Source organism: Exophiala viscosa, assembly GCF_022695815.1.
Source record: "Exophiala viscosa unplaced genomic scaffold EDD37scaffold_13, whole genome shotgun sequence".
NCBI classification, from domain to species: domain Eukaryota; kingdom Fungi; phylum Ascomycota; class Eurotiomycetes; order Chaetothyriales; family Herpotrichiellaceae; genus Exophiala; species Exophiala viscosa.
In genome coordinates, this window is record NW_026944365.1 from 593,282 (window position 1) to 615,500 (window position 22,219).

The following is a 22,219-nucleotide window of genomic DNA, read 5'->3' on the forward strand; positions in this document are numbered from 1 at the left end:
TCAAATGATCAGCCATGGATTCGCACGGTCTTGAAAGAGCGTCACAGTACCTGAATAATCTCCTGCTCGCCCGTGGCCTTCTTTCTAATGGCAAACCAATCGACTTTGCCTGTCCGGACCGTAACGGCCGTGGCACTGATGCGACGATGTCGAGAGTCATCAACCTTGTCCACGATCTGGTCCTCCGGCGCGACCAGGATGCCGAACAAAGAGAAAGTCTTGCTATGAATATCCGCAAAACCCGAGCGGACGAAACTCAGCGCCTACTCGATCTGCAGCGGCTACAGGACAGGAATGCGGAATTGGCACGAGAAGCAGCTTCTGTGGAGTCGCAGGAGCGGACGTTGAAAGCTGCTGCGCGCAGAGCAGAATGCCAGGCGAAGGAGCTAAAGGAGCAGATGTTGAAGATGAAGTCCACGCTGGATCAAGTGCGTGCCAAATGTCTGAGTGACGTGCGCAAAAGAGATGTTGAATTGGACAAACTGAAGGCCCACCTTACAGGTTTGCAGCGTGGAAAGAAAGACGCATCGGGCATGCGAATCAATATCATGGGGTGGGAATCAGAGGCCAAGCCCAACGAGAGACGCAACGGACAAGATGTCAGCAGCGCAGAATGGAGTCTGGAAAAAGAGACCAACGACTTTCTGGCGGCTTTGGTCGAAGAAACAAGCACAGAGAATGTCTCGCTAAGGAGAATCGTGATCGATACAATGGAGATCCTTCGAGATCTTACAGGCTTGGAAGAAACCGTTTCGGGTCAGGCGGCAAAGCAGGACGACGAAGACGGCATCGGTGTTCCAGGGCAATATCGAAAGTCGAGATTAAAAGCTGCTCATTCGCCAGACAATCTGGCATCGTGTAGGGCGTTGGCAGAACAGATGACTTCAATATTGGAGCATTGCCAGACGATATTGAAAGATCCTTCATTTGTCCCCATTGAGGAAGTTCAGGTTCGCGATGAAGAAATTATACAGTTGAGGGTTGGCTGGGAGAAAATGGCAACAAGGTGGAAGGAGGCTGTTACAATGATGGACAACTGGCGCCGGAAGACGATCCAGGACGGCGAGAACGTGTCCATGCCGGATATTCCAGATTTGGAGCTCGGCAAGAGTGTGGCAATGCTGCCCAATGGTCGACCTATATTCGGTACCGATGAAGAGTTGCCATCAATACTATCTGAACACAGCAAGCTCGACCACGGCGACGAGGAAGCACTCCATGGAGAGCAACAAAGCAAGCCTAGCAGTAACAGCGTCAAAGCTGAGAGCCCAGAGTCCGTCCTCAACATGCCACTAGAACCGACCCCGAAGCGAAGAGCATCGGCTGCTCGCAGAGCAGGGCTGAGCATTGGAAGACCGGTTCGACCGTTGCAACCCATCGACCACAATCTGACTCGGTCCCCAAAACGCATCACAAGCCTGGAAAACCTTTTATTGCCTGGCAGCGATTCGGGAATCGGAAGTTTGGACACCAGATTGGACATAGAAAACGATCCAGGTCGCCATCTGGGGGATCCGCGACGGGTATGTTTACGAACGATGGATTTGTGTAGGCAAAGGCTAACTAACACTCAAACAGGACAACGAACATGACAAGCACGCCTCGACCATTCCAGAAAAGCTGGCAGCCGTCGAAGCAGAGGCAATGGAAGCCCAACAGCTCGCGACCCAGGATTCGAAGAAAAGAAAGTATGGGACAAGAAGTAAGACTAGGAAGGGGTCGAGAAGGAGAAGTACATTAAGCCCTGATGAGCTTGCTGACTTGCTGGGTATTTGAAAGTCAACCGTAAGCGTCATCGTGAGTGATGAACCTCGTGGCCTCATAGGCGGGACGCATGGTTCTCGTTGACGAGGACGGTGCGATACCTGGCATTCCCGGCTTCCATATCCACAATTGCTCTATTGGCATCCTTCATTGGGACTCTGTTTACCCAAGTGTGTACACCTTTCTCTGCGAAGAGGTCCAACATGTAACGAATCTCTTTTGGACTACCGATGCTGCTCCCTGAGATGCTGCATCGTTTCCCAAGTATAGCGAAACCGTTAAAAGAGGGCAGGTTGTCCTCTGGAGCGCCAATCTGTACAAAGGCACCACCCACGCGCAGTAGCGAGAGGTATTGTTGAAGAGGCATTTTGGGACTCGAGACGGTGCTGATAATGATGTCAAGCGACTGCCTGTGCTTTCTGTTCCAGCCTTTGTCCTCTTCTGTGGCTATGAAGTCGTCGGCTCCCATCTTCAACGCATCTGCTTTCTTTGCCGAAGTACGTGAAATGGCGACAATCTTGTCGACCCCAAGGACTTTGGCGCCCATAATACCAAAATGCCCGAGTCCACCGATACCTATAATACCAACTCGCTTTCCAGGGCCGGCCTTGTGATGTAGTAGTGGTGAAAATGCAGTGACGCCTCCACATAGCATCGGAGCGGCGACATCGCTGGGCAATGCATCAGGGATCTTGAACACGAAATGAGACGGACCTCGCCAATAGTCCCCGTAGCCTCCATAGGATTTACTGCCGTCCGGATACTTGCTGTTGTACGTTATCGTCTGGTGATTCTGGCAGTAGTTTTCTATGCCGTTGGAGCATTGCTCGCAATCTGGTTTCAAGCACGACAGACTCTGCGCGCCTACTCCAACACGGTCTCCGACCTTGAGTCCACCTTCGACTTTGGAGCCAACACGTACGGCAGTGCCAACAATTTCTGCGAGCAGTCAGTCACGAGATAGCTGTGCCCTGATGAGAGCAGTCGCGCGTGCTCTCATTGTCTGTTCTCGAGGCACTCCCACTTACCATGGCCAACGACAGTTGGGTATAAAGTCGGTGCCCAGCCACTTCGAAGAGTGTGGATATCGGAACCACAGATTCCACAATGGCTGATCTTGATGTCGACGTCGGTCTCCTCGAAGGGCTTTGGATCGTAGTCTCGCCAAACCATTTGGCCCTTGGCCGAATCTTTATTAAGACCCAGCCAACCCTGGAACTTGTAGTCGGTAGGCATTGTGGAAGTAGAGTCAAGAAACGGATTCGTCGTTTGGTGATACGGGCACGACGATGATGCTTCGCCTACCAGCAAAAGACTGTAGATTTCGAAAAGGGCGTCAATGCAGTCTATGTTTGTTCGGTATTTGGATAAGAGTTCGGTAACTGCTCGATTGCTCGATGGTTGGTTCCTCTTCGGTTCAGTTTTTGCCGAGGTTCGTTGGAATACAGGGTACGAAAGTACACAACGGAGGTGTCTAGTAGTCCAAGGACATTTCGTCTGGTTCTAGTGGTCAACTTTGAAATGCAACTCCTATGTGTACTGGTTTGGCTAGGCGTATATGTAGTGTTTGAACCCTTAGAGTACGTTCTCTATGGCATACGATATCAATCCTTGCTTCGCTACTACCAGCCTATAGTGCTTTTCTGGTGACATAAGACTTTCACGTTAAGACACTACCCTATGATATGTATCTGTCAATGATGAACGATGCCACTCGCCGGACCGCCATGTGGCACTGGTGACGGGTACATGAGGCATCATATCTGATTGAAAACGGTGTTTCGATATGTGAATCCAGTTGGTGGTGGTGGTGGTGGTGGTAGTGCAGTCAGTGATGACTAAGCATCGTGGTGACTTTGCCTGCGCGTGGTTTTGGAGGTTTCTTAGACACGCGAACTTTTTGTTCCAATCACCCAAGCATTCGATCAAATACGCATCCCAGCACGACCCAAAATACCTAGGTAGTCAATTGCAAACACCCGCGCATGCAAGTGAACCTCGCTGGCTGCTGTTGCCGCGATGCTTGCCTAGCTTTGCAACTATCAACATGAACACGTTCACCGCGGACTATTCGTCCAGCATCAATTCAACACCAGGCAAGGAGCCCCAGCAACAACAGCAGCACTCACGCCTGTTCCCATCCAACACCCCACAGCTCCCCAGTACAACTCCTATCGCGCCTCCTCCTTCTCAGATCTTCGGCAGCTCGACCTTTGGCACAGGTGTCAGCAAGCTCCAGTTTGCTCAACCGGCCAAATCGTCTCCTCCAGTTCGATCGACAAAATACAGTGTTGCTGGGTCGCGTACGAAGAATGGAACGCCAGCCAACATAAAATCCAGACCGTTCCACACCTCGTTCGACGTCTCACAAGCTTCAGAATACACGCAGCAAGATGACGCCGAGTACTCAGATGAAGACATGGAAGAGGAGGGCGCGGAAGACGAGCCCAGTCGATTCGGATTCTCTCGAGGTTTCCAATCGGTCAATCAACAACCCGCTGCATCACTCATGAAGTTCAGTACTATGAGCGAAAGAAACCGAGATTCGAGGATGTCTGCACCTCGCAGGACAATGCGAAGCTCCAGGATCTCCACTCTCCCCAATAAGGGCAACGACACGGTAGTACCCAGCCTGGCGCAGAACATAGCGACAAGAGCACAGCCGGCGTCGCTTGCCGAGCCAGACGAAGTCATTTTGAAGACCGAACAGCTTCTCAGGCAACTCGACGAGCAAACACAGTATCTCAAGGACAGCACCAGGGTTCTTCAAGCGGTCACTGAACATGTTTACGAGTTAATTGCAGAGTGGCGTCGATTCGTGGACGTTGACCGACCTTCACTCGACAGTAACGAGATCGGTCCCCAACCCTCAGCATCGGCCTTCACCAAAGCAAACTATCTCGCCTCACTTCTGCTCGCCTTGCGACATCCGCCGCCTTCTCCTGACAACGCCATGACTCCAATGCCACAAATCCTTCTCGACTGGCTTGATGAGTACCACGTGTCCTATGACCCCTTGTACAGCACTGTATCCTCAGCTCGGCCTAATTGCACCTCTCACGAGTTGTTCTGGGATGCTGTGCAGAGTCTCGTGCTCCGAGGAAAATTGCAGATGGTCATGCAACTCTTTGCGGACGCCGATTTCAGGTATGCTGCATCGGCCAGAGACGATGGTATGGATGATGTTGGCTACAAAGGTGCCCAGTTACAGGCGGTGCAGAGTGCCATCTACCGTGCTCGTGTTCTGCTCAATTCCTGTCCCGTCATCCAATCTGACGACTGGAACGTCACAGGATCTGACTGGGATCTATTCCGATCCCAATTAGAGGCGGAACTAGACAACCTGACAGATCTCGCCTCGGCCCACGAAGACGTCGACGATGATGCTTCTTTCGAAGCCGAGAACTTCGGCCTGCGCAGACCTGGCAAAAGTCTGTTGGGAAAGCTTGGACAAAAGTCAACATCAACAATACCTTGGACCATCTACCAGAATCTCAAAATCATGTACAGCATTATGCTGGGAAGTGCCGAGGAAATTGCAGCTCAGTCGCAAGACTGGCTGGAAGCGGCGACGTCCTTGACAATATGGTGGGATGGCTCGGCAGATGCTTCAGTAGCTCAATGGAGCTTCGATGTCAGCCGTGCGCACAATTCGAGACAGGAGCCACTGAGCGAGGGTGACTTGTATCTTGCCCGACTTCGACATTCATTTCTGAGTGTCACCGATCCGAACGACAAAAACTCTTTTCAAATCAACGGCATGTCTCCTATCGAGGTGGGCCTCGGGGCGGTTCTCCAGGGTAGTATGCAAATCACACTAGCAGTCCTTCAGGCTTTATCACATTGTGTTGCCGCTTCGGTGGCAGAAGTTGGTTCAAAGGTTGGCTGGCTGGACCTCGAGGGCCCGGCTCGGGCTGCTGGGCTTAATGACGAAGATCTCATGGTGCTAAGCTATGGCGCAGAAAAGCAACGTGTCACGAAGGACGATTTGCTTCGGGCCTACGCAGAGCGACTCTTTGCCAAAGATATGCTACGTCTACCTGATGGGGTTGCTGTCGAAGGCTGGGAAGTTGCCATCTCCGTCGTGACAAGACTTGACGACCGTGAGGCAATGCACACTGTTGTCAGTGACTTCCTTGACCATCTCCAAGTGGTGTCACAAGATCGGGCAGAGAAGCTCACCAACCTCTGTTCCGACCTAGGTCTTCAAGAAGAAGCCCGCAAGGTTTCTGATCGATTTGGAGACCATCTCGTTAACAACACCACCGAGTATGGAACAGCACTACTGTGTTATGCTCGGAGTCATGCGTCGCACAAGATCCGTCAATTGGTCGACCTGCTCAACAGTTATTCGCTGGTCCAGTCTAGGGCATACCCACCTGATGATGAGATGGATGAGGGACTGCAGAGCCTGGTTAGCAACCCCAAAAATGCGCTGGCAGATATCGCCGATGTGGATCCTGAGGCCGCAGAGATGTTGCAATTCTACCTGGTCGGCTATGCTTGTGTGCGACGATTCTATGCCCTACGCGACGAGGACGTCCTCCACACGAAATCATCAAATCTCCGACCTCTTGCACGCCGCAGAGCCGCCTCCAAGGCTCTGGTGGCAGCGATCAATAGTGCAGCCGACAGCATTTATGGAGGCCTCTATGATCCTGAACGTCAATCGGCCATCCAGGTAGATGGACTACTTACTCTGCTTGGAGAATCCACGGCTCTTCTTGCTAGCGATGGTCCTGCAAACAAGCCAACTTTCACAGCGTCGCAGATTTACGCCCTTCTTGCTGCCATTGAAGACTTGTCGACCGTCTCTACCCGGGTTTACGATGCTGCCGAAGAGTGCCTACAAGCAGCGCTGAGGAATTTTCATGGTTCACAGCCTCCAAGTCCACATGCGATGCTGAAGAAGAGCATGTCGTCTGGTACAAACTCGAATTTCAGCTTCAGCATGATGGGTTCTGAGATGCTGGCTAGAAGCGAGCTCACGAGCACAGGGACAGGGGGGAAAAGCGCCGGCAGCAGTGGAGTACTCGTGCCGGGGGCGAATGGTGATGCAGCAAGAGGTTGGGATTGGAGAGCCAGGTTCAAAGACAAGGACGTCACTGGTCATGATGTGGTGAAAGCGCTGAGAATTGCCCTGGCTGAAGAGCTGAGTATTGTAGAACTGCAATCTGACAATTGAGCGCAGCGTCCACCGAGGTCGATTGGGCCATGTGGGGTGATGGCAGAGCTGTAATATTGGGTAGAAGCCACCTATGCAGCCTTCATTGTCCGAGTAATGATCATGATGTCTTCAGCCGAGATGATGTACTCGTACAGTTCGAGGCTCGATGCGTCCAGCGAATCGACTGTGGCTTGCATGAACAAGGCCCGAGCACTATTTAGTCGTTCCCACAAAGATAAAGAAATGTGATATAACAATGTGAGAGATCATCCATGCGCTCAGTGCTCTCAAGTCACAGATTCGAAGGCATAACATTGCCATGATAGAGGTTTGCAGAACTGTCAAGCAATATAAATTCTTCTAACTTGACTTTGGAGAAATATATATTGTCTAATGGACATGTTCGTCAGTTCTCCAATGCTTACCACCACCATGCTCTATGGAACACTATCCATCTATTTTTGCCATTGAAGCCTTTTCCTACCTACATGGGTACGAAGATCATACCACACGGGCCATAAAGGTCGGCGCAGAATTTCGCTGCGGCCGGGCTCAACATTGACAAATGCAAGTCAACTAAGCAGCCAAGTTGGAGTCAACGACAACAGGGCTGCATGGCTCAAAGGAGAAGGATTGGACAGAGTATTTTGCGTTAAGGACTGGAGCTGTTCATATCACTTCTAAAGCCCAGACAAATGCCGCACGCCCATAGATGCCCACCATGTTCTATCATCGCATGAGGCTTTTCCCTATGTTCGCTCAGATCGCACATATTCACCCATGCCCCATACCCCATGCCCCATACCCATGCCTGTCTCGTCCAACGCCTCAAAAGCCAACAAGAAGGCGCCCGGTTTCATCATTCGAAGCAACCAGATTTTACAAACACAGAGGCAATCGCCTCATCGACGTACCGTCTCCGCTCCCATACCAGAATAGCAAGACCCGGACTCCATCCCAAACAATGCGCCAAGCTTGACCCTAGCGATACACAGGCGGAGTGTTGGTATAATTTTGCAATGGGATTCCACCTTCGCCGTACAAGGGAGGGGGCGGTCCAGCATTCCCTGACTCTCCTTCTCGGAAGTTGAATGCGGCAGGGGTGTTCATTGCCCCTTTGCGCATCTTCTGGCGGCGCTTGAAGAATGTGAGCGAGCCGACGATGATGAACATCAACAACATGGCGATACCGAAGACGATCATGCCATGATTATTGCTGGCAAAGTTGAAGCCTACGAAGCAGTTGACCAGGCCTAGCAAGATGGTGGAAGGACCGAGCACGCGATGGCCCTTCATGATCTTCGCTGGCGCTCCCGTCTTCTTGTAGATGCGGTGTCCGACGAGCCCGACAGTCCAGGTGGTCAGGACCAAAGCCAGGACAACGAGGCCGAGGACTTGATGGCCTGATTTCAAGCTAGGTGTCTGGAAAGAGTCAGCTTTGGAGGCTATGTTGTCAGATTGGGCACCATACCAATTGCTGGCGAATGCTGACACCAATGCCAGCCGCGGAGCCGACGCAAACCATGAGCAAGGCAAACGATTGTATTCCCCAATGTAGCCAGACCCTTTCCAAAACGCGCAGAGCCAAGTATCCAGTGGGGAAGACCACCAGGAAGGCGGCCACCATGAGAAAGGCATGAAATGCAACGCCTGGGTTGATGTGGCCGCCAAATCCTGACCCATCATTCGAGTTGTCAGCTGTGGTGGAATTGGAGATGCTGGGAACACCACCCGTGCCGGTTGCCTCTTTAAGATTCAGGTTGAAGAAGTTATATCCCTCATGTTGGCTGATGGTAGCAGATGTGTCGTCCGACTTCAGCGTGCCGGAAGGACCCAATGCCCAGATCATGTCTTGGCTGCTGCTGTTCACGTCCGCACTTCCACCACTCCAACTCCGGCAGCCGGTGCATTTGGCATTGACCACGAACGACCCGTCAACTATGCCACTGCCACTAAGGACATCCACGGTGACACTCGAGGTGTGTTGAGGCATGACATGGCCCTCGCCGAGCCGAGGGCTGACTGTTACATTACTGCCATCTTCCGAAGCATACATGACAAAGATCAGAGCACCTTTCATTTGGCTGCCAATCCCAAATGCAGCCCACGTTTGTGCCGAGGGGGCGGAAAAGTGGTAGAAGAGAGAATCGGTGCTGTCCGAAGGAACATTGACAGAAACTGTGACGTTGTCTTTGGCATCGGAGGAACTTCCCATGCCGACATATGTGGAAGCAGGAACAGCGGCCTGCGCTGCAAGGGAGAACGCTGGAGCAAGACGAATTAGTCTTGCAGGTTGACAATCACGCCTTCCTCAAAGAGAACTTACCGGTCATGAACACAGTGAACAACGCCCGAAGACGGGCTTGATGCAGCGACGACATGGCTGCACGGTAAGTAATTTTGATCAAGGCTCAGTGTATGCAATGAAGAGTCGTGCCGGAAAATGAGCAGCAACTCGACCAAAGGGACTGTGTAAGAGGGAAGGAAAGAATGTCAGTTGAAATGGCTGGCCGGTGAGGACATTGGTGAGAAGTCTGCCATAACTCTCGTCGAAAACGACTGGACGGCGCAGGCGTCTGTTTTGAGGGAGGCATGGTTTCAGATCTTGTTTGAGGTGAGGGTTTCCATAGCGCGTCCGTCTGTCAAGCAAGACCGCCCGTGCAGCACTTCAGCCATGTTTACTGTGTACCCATTTGTGGATCACGTGCATCAGATCCACTGGTCCAGGGGCAGCGCAGGTGTGTGTTTGGGATTTTGGGTGCTGATTGACAGGGACCAGATCCACGCCGGTGCGGGTAAAAGGGATGCCAAACACAAGCAAGGCCTCCCCCGGAATCAACTAAACGGCCTCCGAGACGCTTAGTGGTGATCAGCCCCCGGAGGTACCAGAGTCAACCCACCAACCGTAGCCCTTCGAAATGTCAACCCGCATCAAATCAGGTTGGCGCTTACTCCGCCATGCCAGGGAAAAAGGAAGTCTAGATCTGCCAAAGCCCCAAAATAGCCCTACTATGACCAACCCATCAAAATTCTTGTTGCAGCAAGCAAATGGTGAACGTGAAATCCTGTCACATCCTGGGTTCCCAAGAGTGCATGCTGGACCATTTTTGGGTATTGATGTCAACCGTCCATCGCGTACAAATTCAAAACCATTCTTCTTGCAAATTCATAAAGAATCGTTCGAATCCTTCTTGTCGTGAGTCGCCCAAGGAGGGTGACCATCCGAACTTCAGGATATCGTTGTTGCTCGGCATGGGCATCTGTTCCGGCGTCCAGTTTCCTCCGGTCAAATTATCTTCTGAGAAGAACTCGCTCCTATTCACCTGTGTGTGTACAGGCATGGTGGCCTGCATTGACACACCTGCAGCATAGGGCTGTTCGACCATTGCGAAGTTTTCGAATGGGTTTCCACCACTAGGGTCAGCGTAATCTTGCATCGATCCCTCCGTTGGTGCTGAGATGTTCCCTTCTCTGGACAAAACGTCGGACTGTCCCGACGCTTGCTTTGCCGCTTGTGCGTGTTGAGCGGCTCTGCGGACCTTGGCTTTGGCCATAAGATGGCGCAGTGGCTTCCATAACATGCCCTTCTGCGTCTTCAAGTTTTTGATCATTTGATCGTTGTAGACTGATTCGATCGCTCTCCAAGCCCGCTCGACATCAGGTCCAGGTGGTCGGTTGCAGACCTCGGACAGCGCAAAGGCGACAGACTGCCACTGCAAATAGGTACGGAAGAACCAAGCCCACCTTGCTGTGTTCTCATTCTTCTCTAGGAGATGGGAGAACTCAATGACTTCCACAGAAGTGATAAAGACGCGATCTCGAATCTCTCGAGGCATCGCGGAGCTTTCCTTGTCAACTCCAAAAGATCGGGGATGGTGCACCGCTAGCCACATTTTGGCAAGAATGAGTCGAGCCACCGTCGCCGCCACCCAAAGGATAGGCGTGTTCATGTCGCAGTGTCGCAAGTACTTTTCTTCCAGCGAGCGATGAATGTCATCAATCAGTTTCTCTTTCTCCTCGATGCTCACTTCCGGCACCTGGCCTGCAGCCTTCCCAGGTGCCGTAAACAACAAGCGACGGGAAAACACGCTGAGTTCGAATCGGATCAAGCAGAAGGTCATTTCAGTGGAACCAATTCGTTCAGCCGGATATTCCTTCATACCGGGGAAGATGTCCTCGTCGTTGAAATTCAATGGGACCTTAGTATCGTAGAACTGCTCGTCGAATGTGGGATCAGCGCCATGATCCTCAGCGGACCGATTGTCCAATATGGATAAATGCCACCACAGACGCCGCCGCATTTCGGTGTCGAAGGGATTCAATCCAAAGTTCGTACCGTCCCGATGGATGCCCAGAGATTGAGCTACATGGATTGCAAGGCCACCCAACGCCCACACCAGTCGGGAATCATCACAATGCCTAACGAATATGAGAAAAAAGGAGAAAGCCTGCAAACACATCAAACTGGAGCTGTTCAAGAAATCCGCCCGAGCCAATGCCTGCTCGGTCGCGAAGCGATATCTCTTTAGAAGGAAGTCTTTGTCTTCGTCCAGGAGCTGACGGCACTGCTCCGGAGTCATGCTCACCACAGCTCCAAAGTATATCGAGAACAATAAAGCCTCGGCCGGCTTAGACAACCGGTCCAGACTGCTTGCCGCATTCATGAGAATGACTCTAGCGGTAGGACGGTGCAGTATGCGTACGACAGGATCGACATTTTCTTTGAAAACCTCCCATAGAATGAATATTTGGCTTGGACTGGGGTGTAGTTCTCTGAGGTCAAGCATTATGGAAGAGTAGCCAAAGATGAAAGCCTGGTGAGTGCCACTTTGCCGATCATGTTCTGGGGAAAGTTTCTCGTCGTCGTCGTCCGTCGTCGCCGGATCGAGCAGATCTCGCATTTCTGCAATCTAGCCACGACGTTAGTAGACAGATTTGGCCGAATCCGAGAACAAACGCATCGTACCTCTTCAGTCATGCTCGTCCAGAATGCGTTGCTGACATATCGACTACGGTCTTCACTGATGACCAGATGGCCCGGATGCTTATCAATTGACTGCCGCTTCGTGTATTCTGAGCGGTCCGACGATGGTGAGTCGCCAGGCTGAGAGTCACCAAAGCGCGCACGGATGTCTGCGGATCCTGTGATGGCGGGCGACACGATACCATCGTCGTCGACATGCGCTCCCAGACTGTGGACCACGCCTTCAAGTCTTCTCAATCGTGCGAGAAGCTCCGCGTCGGGCGGTTTCCTGGACTTTCGAGGGGCCCTCCCGGGCGCAGGAAATATGCATTCAATCCCAGCTCTTACACAGTTTGCACATGGATCCTTCTTGTTACACCTGACCTTCCTCCGGCGGCAAGTGACGCAGCTACGCGGATTTAGGCGCGGTGGACTCGAGTTGTGGGCGACGGACGGGTTCGTGCTTGCTTCTTGCTTGAGAGGAACGTGGGTCGGTTGTGCGACATGATCGAGGGGTGGTGAAGCATCCATTGCCTGCTACGCAAAGATTCATATATACTTCATCGTGTCCGACATGACACGAGTGCTCGATGCAGATACTTTGAAGCCCAAGGGAACTTGGGATGCTGAAGGGCGTCGAATAGGTGCAGATTGACAATGTCCCGTGGATCGATGTCATATGTGCATTGGGCAAAAGTCCCCCAAACGGAGACAGCGGCTGTATCGGGGTCGCTAATACTTCGTGTGGGGATGGGAATTGCAAACCCCTAAGTTAGGCTTCCCGCTTTGGACATCGACCACTACGAGTTCCCCAATGCTCAACAACATGGATTGACCAACGCCGGTGAAGTCATGTATGAAATAACATTGACCCCCAGTGACCCTATGCGTACAAAGCCCTGGCAAATCAACTTTACGCTACTCACCTAGGTATCTGCGTTGAAAGGAAACTCACGGCTCCTAGCGCATCTTCAACAAGTGAGGATTTTAAATCAAGTCCACATGACTCTTCCCATGAAGCCTACCATCTGATACTCCAAAATTTGGAATGTGGCAGTCATACAGTATGTACGGCTTGCGGCAAGGCGAGCCATCGCGGGCGCGGTTTGCAGGCGGATCAAGTCAGAAAATACTGTGTCTTCTCGGCGTTCGAAATCTCGCCTACATGCAGAACTTCCACATCAGTAGGAATTGACTCTGCGGAGACATATGAGGGATTTAATTCCTCCCCTTGCCCGTTCCTGCACCCAGTACCCGTGCCTCGCCGTCCACCCACCTGTCGCCAGAACTCATCATCCATTCCGGAAAGGACAAGGCAATGCTGAAACTGCCTGACGGAGTTCCAAGACCAGAGTATAACACCGCGCATAAACACAAGCAGACCAAATGCCAAGTACCTCGTCCACAATACTCCTTGCTACAGCAATAACGCACTCCCATGCAAACGTCCCTTATAGCGCTAATGCCTGACTATAATGAGCCAAACATTGCAAGGCACGCAAAGATTTGCTCATGAACTGTGAGATCTCAGGAGCACCTGAACACGAACGGTTAGCCTCGTCTTGGATCAGGCGTGCCAAGACATCGAACGTACATTGTTGACGACCGATATGGGATCAGGATCGCCATCTGTGCCAACGGAAGGGCTCTCCACGCTGCCGTGATTTACCGGTCCTGATGTGGTGATGGATCGCTCCGTGAAATAAGGTCTCAGAGCCGATGTCTCCTTTTCGACCTTGATCATCGGTGCCGCGTCCTGTTTCGCACCTTCAGTGTTCGCATCTGCTGTCGCGTTCGACTTGGTACGAGCATGCTTATTAAACATGTCGGTAACCCTGTCTGAGGCCACACGAAGGATTGTCTGCATGAGCAAGTTCTGTTTGAGCGGCTTCGAAAGGTACTCGTCCATTTGTGCCTGAATGCATTTCTCGCGATCTCCCAACATGGCATGCGCTGTCAGTGCCACAATAGGTGTTCGCTGGAGCCCCATCTCCTTCTCGTACTGTCGAATTTCTCTTGTCGCCTCGAATCCTCCCATGACTGGCATCTGTACGTCCATAAGAACCACGTCAAACCGAGTATCCTTGATGGCGTTCAATGCCTCCAAACCGTTGCCGACGACGGTGACAACGTGGTTGTATTTCTCCAGTATCTTGATGGCGACCTTTTGATTGACCTCATTGTCTTCAGCCAACAGGACATTGAAGGATTTCTTGTAATCCTTGATGATAGGTGTCGAACGTCCTTCAAGTGCTGGAATCATGCAATTGCCCAAGTCGATCAACGGACAAGGGCTGGTCATGTATGAAGCAATTCCGAGGTCGAGTACAGTCTTCAGAGAGATTGACACCTTCGGGTTCAAGAGTACCATGGGTATGTACTTCAGCTTCTCGTACTCTCGCAGCTTATATGCAGTCTCAACCTGGTCGATCACAATCACATCATAGTTCCCGTCTGAAGATCTGATTCTCCTGTCAGGGTCAGGTTCCGGCACATCGTGCTCATCCTGCACGATTTGTACGTGCAGCCCAAGTTCTTCAATCATGGCCGGGAGCTTTTGGAAGAAAGAAGAAACTCCCTTGTCCACAACGAGCACTTTGTGCTTGCGGAACGGATACAGCTGTGAACTGATGACGCTGATATCTTCAGTCGCGAATTTCACGATACACGAGAAGTGGAATTCGCTCCCCTGACCAAAGTCAGAAGTGACCCAGACTTGGCCACCCATGAGATTGACCAAACGCTTGGAAATCGAAAGTCCAAGCCCTGTGCCTCCGAATTTTCTCGTTGTAGAGCCGTCGGCCTGTTGAAACGTGTCAAAGATGAGGTCAAGCTTGTCAGATTGGATGCCAATGCCGGTGTCGGACACCACGAACTCAAATGGGAACTCATCAGTTGCACAATTCGATATGAGATCCTTGGACTTTCTGATGGTCACCTTGACCTCGCCCTGATCGGTGAACTTGATGGCGTTGCCCACGAGGTTGAGAATGATCTGTCTCAATCGGAATGGATCCCCTACCACGTAGTCAGGGACGGTGTTGTCGACGTCAAAGGCCAGACACAAGGACTTCTCGTTCGCTTTCACGGCCAGGGATTTCAACGCGTTGAAGACCGTTCCCCGAACGGTATAAGGAATAGCCTCGATGGCCATTCTGTTGGCCTCGATTTTGGAAATATCAAGAATGTCGTCAATGATGGTGAGCAGGCTGTTGGCCAGGTTATGCACCGTGTTGAGCATTTCTCGAGAATGTGGCTTGAGATCATCCGTGTCCAGAGTGAGCTGTGTCATACCAATGATTCCGTTCATGGGAGTTCTGATTTCGTGAGACATGTTTGCCAAAAATTCCGACTTCGTCTGGTTAGCCAGTTCGGCGGCTTCTCGAGCAGCCGTGTTCCTTTGAATGCTGTCTCTGAGATTCGAGATCATCTGATTGATCTTGCGCTTCAACTCGTCCATTTCACCAGAGGCTTCGACGCTGATCAGTTTGGAAAAGTCACCCACGGTAGCAGCATCCGTGATTTCACCAAAAGCACGAACTTGAGCAGTCAGATTCTCAGCCATGGTGTTGACGTCCTCGGTGATCTCTTTCCATCGACCATTAACATCGTGAACATTGGCCTGGCCACCCATTTTGCCGTTGACACCGACATCGCGCGCCACTCGCCTCAACTCGTGCGCAAAGGTGGCCAGACGCTCAACCATGTTGTTGATGGTAACTTTCAGGGTCAGGATTTCTCCTTGCGCCGCCACCTCGATCTTCTTGTCCAGATTGCCAGCAGCAATGGCTTGTGTTACGTCTGAGATACTTCGTACCTGGTCTGTCAGATTTGAAGCCATGGTGTTGACATTGTCCGTGAGGTCTCGCCATTTTCCTTGCACATTGTCGACCTTTGCCTGGCCGCCGAGTGTGCCGTCTGTCCCTACTTCTCTTGCTACTTTGCTCACCTCAAAAGCAAAGGTATTCAGTCTATCCACCATGGAATTGATCGTCACCTTCAAATCCAGGATCTCTCCTTGGACATCGGCGGCGACTTTCTTGGACAAATCGCCGTTGGCTACAGCCGTCGTCACTGTTGCTATTTCTCGTACCTGGGTGGTGAGATTCATGGCCATGCCATTCACGTTCTCTGTAAGATCTTTCCAAGTACCCTCGACATCATGTACGGTGGCCTGGCCGCCAAGTACGCCATTTGTACCGACTTCCTTTGCTAGATTGGTGACTTCCTGTGCAAATTGCTGTAGCTGATCCACCATGTTGTTGATGGTGATCTTCAAGCGCAAAATTTCACCTTTACAGCTGGCCGTCACTTTTCTCGTAAGGTCTCCCTTAGCCACGGCCGTCGTGACCATGGCAATGTCTCTCACTTGAGTGGTCAAGTTATCTGCCATGGCGTTCACACTTTTGGTCAACTCGTTCCAGGTACCTTGGACTCCCTCAATTTGAGCTTGACCACCAAGGACACCTTCAGTTCCGACGTCCCTGGCTACTCTTGTGACTTCGGTTGCGAACGTCCGCAGTTGATCCACCATGGTGTTTATCGTATGCTGAAGCTCGAAGATTTCGCCTTTGGCGCGACTTTGGACTTTTTGACTTAGATCACCACAGGCGACAGCTTTAGTGACTGTTGCAATCTCTCTGACCTGGTCTGTCAGGTTGGCGGCCATGATGTTGACATTCTCAGTCAGCTCTTTCCAGATACCTTGAACGCCTCCGATTTGAGCTTGTCCGCCCAATATACCTTCAGTGCCGACCTCACGGGCAACACGCGTTACTTCGCTGCCAAAGATCTCCAATTGATCCATCATCGTGTTGATGGTGACCTTGAACGTAGTGATCTCGTCGTCCATCTCAGTGGCTTGGATTTGGACACGTTTTGACAAATCACCGTTGGCGACCTGGGTAATGATGCTACCGATCTCACGCAGTGCCTTTTGGAATGCTTCATTGGCTTGTTGGTGTTTGCGAAGTTCTCTTTCGAGGATTGAGACATCTTCATTCTCGACCCGCATGAAAGCCTGTTTCGCTTGCTCCTCAGAGTTCCGCAGCCCCTGGCTGATTTCGGCAATTGTTTCTCGCTGACTCTTGATCTGCTCTGCCTGCTTCTCGACGTGGTCTCTCAAGACGCTAATATCATCTTCGCTGACCGTACGACCTGGCTCAGTGGGACCGGGCTTGTCCCTGGCGGCCAGGAGATTGTTCACGCGGCGCGACTGGCTGGATTGATTCGAGTTCACGCTCGACTTCTCGGCAGTGTCTGCAAAGTCCTTACGCGACTCTCCGAGGATACCACGAAGCTCGGTCGGCCGCGAAAGAGGAGATGTAGGATTCTGGATTTCACCAGGCGTGTCTGGTAGCGCCTGTCCGACAAGGTCTGCTCTTGATTCCAGATAATGTATACGTCTTGCCAGACCTGCTATTTCCGCCTCAAACTCGTCTTTAGTCGGGCCATCTTCGCCAGGTAGCCTGTAAGGAGGGAGTTTTAGGCCATTGGTGTACGAGGTGGACGTGGTTGAGCCTCTGGCCAACCCGCGAAGAATCGCCGCAGCGGCTACTAACGTCTCGTCCGGACGAGACATGGACGATGGCGATGAGTCTTCTAGCTGTTGTGCCTCATCGGGGGTGAGTTCGAATGGATCGTGACGACAGGCGTTACTGGAGTGCCAAAGGGCTCGGATCTTGGGCTGCGTCCAGCAACGCACGCAAAATGGCCGTAGAGCCACTTTGCTCACCAGCGGCGACTTGCACTGGGAGATGTTAATGCTGTAGCAGGCGGCAGAGGACACATATGGCCATCAAAGGTGTCTTCGATACTCTGCACGACGGTCGTTGTAAAGCTTGATAGGATGTAGGATGGGTATGCGATCAATTGTGAATAGTTGGTCTTGTCCAAATTGGCGGAATCAGAGTGGACGGGATGGATGTGCCAGACTGCGCTAAACGGGCGAATTGACAGCCAAGGGTGGGTGGGCACCAGAATCGAGATCGAGCAGGAAACGAGGGCGGTCGGTAGGTCAAGATAATTTCTTAATAAGAATAACGCAGGCACTGTGGTGCGCAGGAAGGAGAAGAACAATAGGCAAGGGTAGAAGATACCTGATCTCCTGAATGATCAGCCTCAAAATGATCAGCCGCGAGCAGATGGAAGAAAGAGGACGGTGGCGGCCAGGACTTCACGCACGCGCAGCCGGGGCTTGTGCTTTGTTCAGAGGGAGACGGAGACAATAATGAGAAAAAGACCCAAGGCCTCGAATAGGGATGGGATTGGGTTTGTCTCTTCGCATTGCTTAAGGACCCGACCTATAAGATCGCTTGCAGTCGGCGGGGTCTCTCACACCACCCATCGGCATCGTGATCTTGCTGTACGCTCGGAAAGGTCAAGCCTTCACTAGCAATGATACAACCGGGGAGGCCGACTCTAGGTTTGATGAGGGACAGCAAAGACGTTCCTGGTGTGCTACAACGGCGCGTGTCAGGTGGCAAAGTTATGCCATATTTTGTAGCCAGCATTACGGTATTGTTCTCCCTGCACGTCTAGGTACCTAGGTAGGTAGGTAGATACGTAAAGTTGGGTTTATATATCATCAGGTTACTGTCACTACTGCCGAGCTGGCAAGTAGGGCTGTCTCTCGGGCTCGCATGTTAAAGTGCCGACTGGAAGTGCTAGTTGCTTCACTTCCCATTGACCCATGTCTGTGACTGTCGCCCTCTTACTCTCTTCTCCCTCCAATTGACAGCGATATCATATTGACGTGGCCCCTTTATCGCGTGCAATGCATCCAACGTCATTTCTTCTCATTCAAACGCCACCGCCATGACCATACAATTGCCCACGGCTGCCTTAATTCGTACGGGCATCGGCGACAGTTGACCTCAAACATGTTGGATGCCGTTGAATTATATCTCCTAACCGTGCTGTTCCATGTGCTTTGACAAACATGAAGGGTGTTATGTTCTGATTGGCGTCTTCACTCCACCAGTCTTTAGGATAGCTTTATGCTCGCTTATTATTTACTCATGGGTCATGGCGATAAATCTTCATCAAAGTTGGTGGATCAGTAGCGGATTCACCCCTTCTTGAAAGCTCATAACAGACCATTTCAGCCGGGCCGAATACGAGTACTCCGTAGTATGGAACTCTTGATGACGTTGCTGTCATACCTTGCCCTCAAGGCTCAAGGGGTGCACTGGTTAGAACTTACAGCAGATGTTAATCCCCAGAAAAAGGACCCTGTCTCGGATCTTTTTGCATAGACTTTTCAACGGACCCAGAGACTTTAAAAGAGTGCCACATGGTAAACTTTTATTTTATGACTGGCGACCTCGGGCTCTTGAGCCTCGAAATCCGCTACCTATATTATTTTAACCATGAACTCTGAGAGGTAAAATCTTGGTCGTCCTGAATTCACCCAGAGACCTTCCTGTTGCCGCAACTTTACCTTTCGCAGTTTCCCATGTCTCTTGATGCAGAAAACCGACTCACAAATGCCAGAGAAGCATCCCGGTCATCCTGAAAACTCAGATAATCCATCGATCCGCTTTCTCAATGACGGTTGTGTTTCAGATCTGGCCAAGTGACGAGGTGGGCCGATCGCAGGCTGAAATGCAGAAGAAGTCACGGAAGATCTGCGCAAAAGGAATGCTGGCTGGAATCAGACGTCGCAAGAAGAAAGCAATGGGAAAACGAAATCTCGAAACCAGCAAGACAGCCAGATAGTCAATTCCATTAGACGAAGTACAGGTGCAGCAGGGCACATCCATTGAAACTAAAACGCAAATTTCCATAATTCCGTATAGCATCATTTACATCGTGACTGGCATCACTCACATGTGTAGTACATAACTCATAAGCTGAGACCCTCCAATGCTTCAAGAAAGCCTGCAATTGCCCCAGCCCCCAGCAGACCCTTGGTGGCGCCCTCCTTTAGGTTCTGTTTGGTACTCTTCTCTTTCAGATGCCGCCTGTCATCTTGGCCTTTGCTATGCACGCGTGCAGTCGTGCTGTGATGCGACAGTCGGGAAGGTGACCTGGGTTGTTTACCGTCCTGAGATACCGGCCTAGGTGGTAGGCCCATTCGACTGCTTGACTGTGGCACACTTCTCGATTGCGAACCCGGATGTGCGACATATGCAGCAGATTGCCCCGGAGGCTGCCCAGCAAACCGGGGATAGCCAGCACTTTGCTGCCTTGCTTGTGGAGGTGCATAAGGATTGGGAGCATTCGCAGTGTGGATCGGTGGTAGAGGTGATGATAGACTATGGTGTCCAATGGCTTGATCAGGCGTAGCCCAAGGGCGATGGCCTGGCGGATGATAAGCGGGCGAGGACAATCTGGAAGCTGTTGATTGGGCGGACGTCTCGGAGGGTGCGCGACTGGGCCCATTCGCGACAATGGGAGCGGCCCAGGTTGGGGGTTGGACAGTGGTGTACGCGTGAGTGATGGGAGGCCCATCAGCGAACGGCAGCTTCGCTCCTGAAGGCGGACCACCACTACTCCGGCGGCGTGGTTTTGGTTGAGCAATGTCTGGCTCGGAAGCTGACGACTCGGACCCAGAGTCAATGATATGTCGCCGCGGCTTGCGCTTCTTGGAGCCGGAACTTCCAGGCGAATCTTCGACGTCACTACTGGCAGCACTCACGCTGGGCTGATATTTCTGGTACTGCCTTTTCCGCCGTAGTGCTTCCGATCGGGCGGCCGACGAGTATGGTTGTCTCCAATCCGTGGTGGTGCCTTCGAGAAGATGTCCTCGAGGGCTATCTTCTCGTTCTTGAAATCGTTCATGGAAAGCGCGATCTTCTTCTTCCTCATTCAGATTTTGTATAGAGGGCACAAAACGGATGCCCGAGTCCCGATGATGTCTCCGTTCGCGGATTTCCCTCCAGTTCGTCCACCTCTCGAGTAAAGGATCGATAGCTTGATCCGAGACCTGGATCATGTCTTTGGGAGAGCATTTGATTTTGTGAAGCGTCTGGTCCAGTTCACCCAAAGAAAACACCGGCAATTTGATCAGGGCTGTTGAGGGCGCGAATTCAGGGGGTGGAGGCTCGTTCGTCGTGTGGGAACTGCTCGTTGCGATCAAGGACAGCTCATCGTCATGAGGTGTCTCAGTGTCAACGCTCGCTCGGCGTTCTGCCTCATCCTCCCTGACAGATGCTTCAAACAGCCTGTCCATTGTGCTCATTTGCCAATAGCGGACAATGACTGCGTTTTGAGCTTCCATACGCTCTTGTTTGATCGCCTCTGACTTGATAGAGACTTCCTCAGGAGGATCACTGCACCGGATGACATATATTAGCTGAGGGTCGGGGTGGGATAGAATATGGCACAGCGAACCTGCGGTTTGTAGAAGCCATCAATCTACCCAGCACGATGACCTGCAACATGACAGACAGGCTCAGCTGTAGGCTCTCGAGCTGCGCCAGTAGATATGTCACCCTGTGCTTCTTGAAGCACCATTTGAATTTTTGCTGTATCGTTGGGGATGTTGCATCGCCTGCAGACTTGGTGCGCACGCGGTCCACCATGTCTCGTATTTCATCAAAAACCCTGGTACTTTCGTCGGCTATCGATTTGGCAGTCTCGACGGCTTCGAAGGAATGGACGGAATCTGCTGCCTGGAGAAGGGTGCCGGTCTGTTTGAGCATCATCGAAAAGAGAGTTATACATTTCGAGATGCGGTGGACTTCGAGACCGGCGCTGGCGACTTCGCAGCTGACAGCGTTGAGAATCAGCGACAGCCTGAAGCCTGCGCCGGCAACACCCACAATGGAAGCGATGACGCCTGCGGGAAGCAAGAGTTAGTGTCTAGTATATCTCAACGCACGGCTAGAGTTCATACCTAGATCTGCCATCTCGCAAGTACTGCAGGACAGGAACGGGTGAAGATCACGCTCAAAAGTTCAGGAAAAGCATTGTCACGTAAGAGGCAACGTACTGTGTGGCATCACCCAACAGAATAACCGATGATGAGGTGACACGACACGAGTCGATTCAGGTTGCGCCACGAGGCTGTCAGGTCAAGCGGGGAAGCGGCGCAGCGGAGAAAAAAGGGACTCCCTGTAGGCACCCGCGGAGAACCGATGTTCATTCCTGGCTTGACCGGTTTGGCGGTCCGTCGTTTGGTCTCTGCAAAACATGCATCCGCCACTGCCCAACGATATCATGTCCGAGTCATGACTACCATCACACTCGTCCATACAACAGCATATGACGACGTTTATTGCGACCGAGAATTCATGCTAGTCAAGCGACGGCCATCGGAAGAAGCGTGGACCATTGACCCACTGTGTCACAATGTACTCCGTACGAAGAACATGCGTGCG

General features: G+C 51.8%; 7 protein-coding genes across 7 annotated transcripts; 2 read left to right on the forward strand and 5 right to left on the reverse strand.

The window, feature by feature from the left end:
• Positions 1-2: 2 nt before the first annotated feature.
• On the forward strand, positions 3-1,798 carry EDD37DRAFT_180015 (Afadin and alpha-actinin-binding-domain-containing protein). Its single transcript, XM_062809947.1, has 2 exons — positions 3-1,523; positions 1,579-1,798. The coding sequence occupies exons 1-2, from the start codon at positions 15-17 to the stop codon at positions 1,774-1,776; spliced, it is 1,707 nt and encodes a 568-aa protein (XP_062666303.1). The 5' UTR covers positions 3-14; the 3' UTR covers positions 1,777-1,798.
• Positions 1,799-1,819: 21 nt separating this feature from the next.
• EDD37DRAFT_569582 (chaperonin 10-like protein) lies at positions 1,820-3,000 on the reverse strand (the record flags this gene model as incomplete). Its single annotated transcript, XM_062814230.1, has 2 exons — positions 1,820-2,703; positions 2,793-3,000. 2 exons carry the CDS (start codon positions 2,998-3,000, stop codon positions 1,820-1,822), a joined length of 1,092 nt encoding a protein of 363 aa, XP_062666304.1.
• Positions 3,001-3,671: 671 nt separating this feature from the next.
• On the forward strand, positions 3,672-7,265 carry EDD37DRAFT_641371 (uncharacterized protein). Its single transcript, XM_062817304.1, has one exon. It carries the CDS (start codon positions 3,812-3,814, stop codon positions 6,947-6,949), a length of 3,138 nt encoding a protein of 1,045 aa, XP_062666305.1. The 5' UTR covers positions 3,672-3,811; the 3' UTR covers positions 6,950-7,265.
• Positions 7,266-7,517: 252 nt separating this feature from the next.
• EDD37DRAFT_674626 (uncharacterized protein) lies at positions 7,518-9,312 on the reverse strand (the record flags this gene model as incomplete). Its single annotated transcript, XM_062819512.1, has 3 exons — positions 7,518-8,353; positions 8,403-9,196; positions 9,258-9,312. The coding sequence occupies 3 exons, from the start codon at positions 9,310-9,312 to the stop codon at positions 7,913-7,915; spliced, it is 1,290 nt and encodes a 429-aa protein (XP_062666306.1). The 3' UTR covers positions 7,518-7,912.
• Positions 9,313-9,934: 622 nt separating this feature from the next.
• Positions 9,935-12,718, reverse strand: EDD37DRAFT_180043 (mitogen-activated protein kinase). The gene is made up of 2 exons (XM_062809948.1): positions 11,898-12,718; positions 9,935-11,841 (listed from the first exon to the last, which is right to left on the reverse strand). The coding sequence occupies exons 1-2, from the start codon at positions 12,423-12,425 to the stop codon at positions 10,075-10,077; spliced, it is 2,295 nt and encodes a 764-aa protein (XP_062666307.1). The 5' UTR covers positions 12,426-12,718; the 3' UTR covers positions 9,935-10,074.
• A 686-nt stretch (positions 12,719-13,404) lies between these two features.
• On the reverse strand, positions 13,405-17,475 carry EDD37DRAFT_654017 (uncharacterized protein; the record flags this gene model as incomplete). Its single annotated transcript, XM_062818641.1, has 2 exons — positions 13,405-13,431; positions 13,489-17,475. 2 exons carry the CDS (start codon positions 17,473-17,475, stop codon positions 13,405-13,407), a joined length of 4,014 nt encoding a protein of 1,337 aa, XP_062666308.1.
• A 2,199-nt stretch (positions 17,476-19,674) lies between these two features.
• EDD37DRAFT_641382 (uncharacterized protein) lies at positions 19,675-21,893 on the reverse strand. Its single transcript, XM_062817305.1, has 3 exons — positions 21,736-21,893; positions 21,231-21,678; positions 19,675-21,169 (listed from the first exon to the last, which is right to left on the reverse strand). The coding sequence occupies exons 1-3, from the start codon at positions 21,746-21,748 to the stop codon at positions 19,741-19,743; spliced, it is 1,890 nt and encodes a 629-aa protein (XP_062666309.1). The 5' UTR covers positions 21,749-21,893; the 3' UTR covers positions 19,675-19,740.
• Between the last annotated feature and the right edge of the window lie 326 nt (positions 21,894-22,219).

Bases quoted from the DNA above. Each gene is read 5' to 3' on its own strand.
- EDD37DRAFT_180015 (XM_062809947.1), top strand. From the start codon at position 15: ATGGATTCGCACGGTCTTGAAAGAGCGTCACAGTACCTGAATAATCTC. The intron at 1,524-1,578 runs GTATGTTTACGA...ACACTCAAACAG, and splicing joins ATCTGGGGGATCCGCGACGG to GACAACGAACATGACAAGCA.
- EDD37DRAFT_641371 (XM_062817304.1), top strand. From the start codon at position 3,812: ATGAACACGTTCACCGCGGACTATTCGTCCAGCATCAATTCAACACCA.
- EDD37DRAFT_180043 (XM_062809948.1), bottom strand. From the start codon at position 12,425: ATGGATGCTTCACCACCCCTCGATCATGTCGCACAACCGACCCACGTT. The intron at 11,842-11,897 runs GTACGATGCGTT...CGTCGTGGCTAG, and splicing joins GGACGAGCATGACTGAAGAG to ATTGCAGAAATGCGAGATCT.
- EDD37DRAFT_641382 (XM_062817305.1), bottom strand. The intron at 21,170-21,230 runs GTTCGCTGTGCC...CATCCGGTGCAG, and splicing joins ATGGCTTCTACAAACCGCAG to TGATCCTCCTGAGGAAGTCT.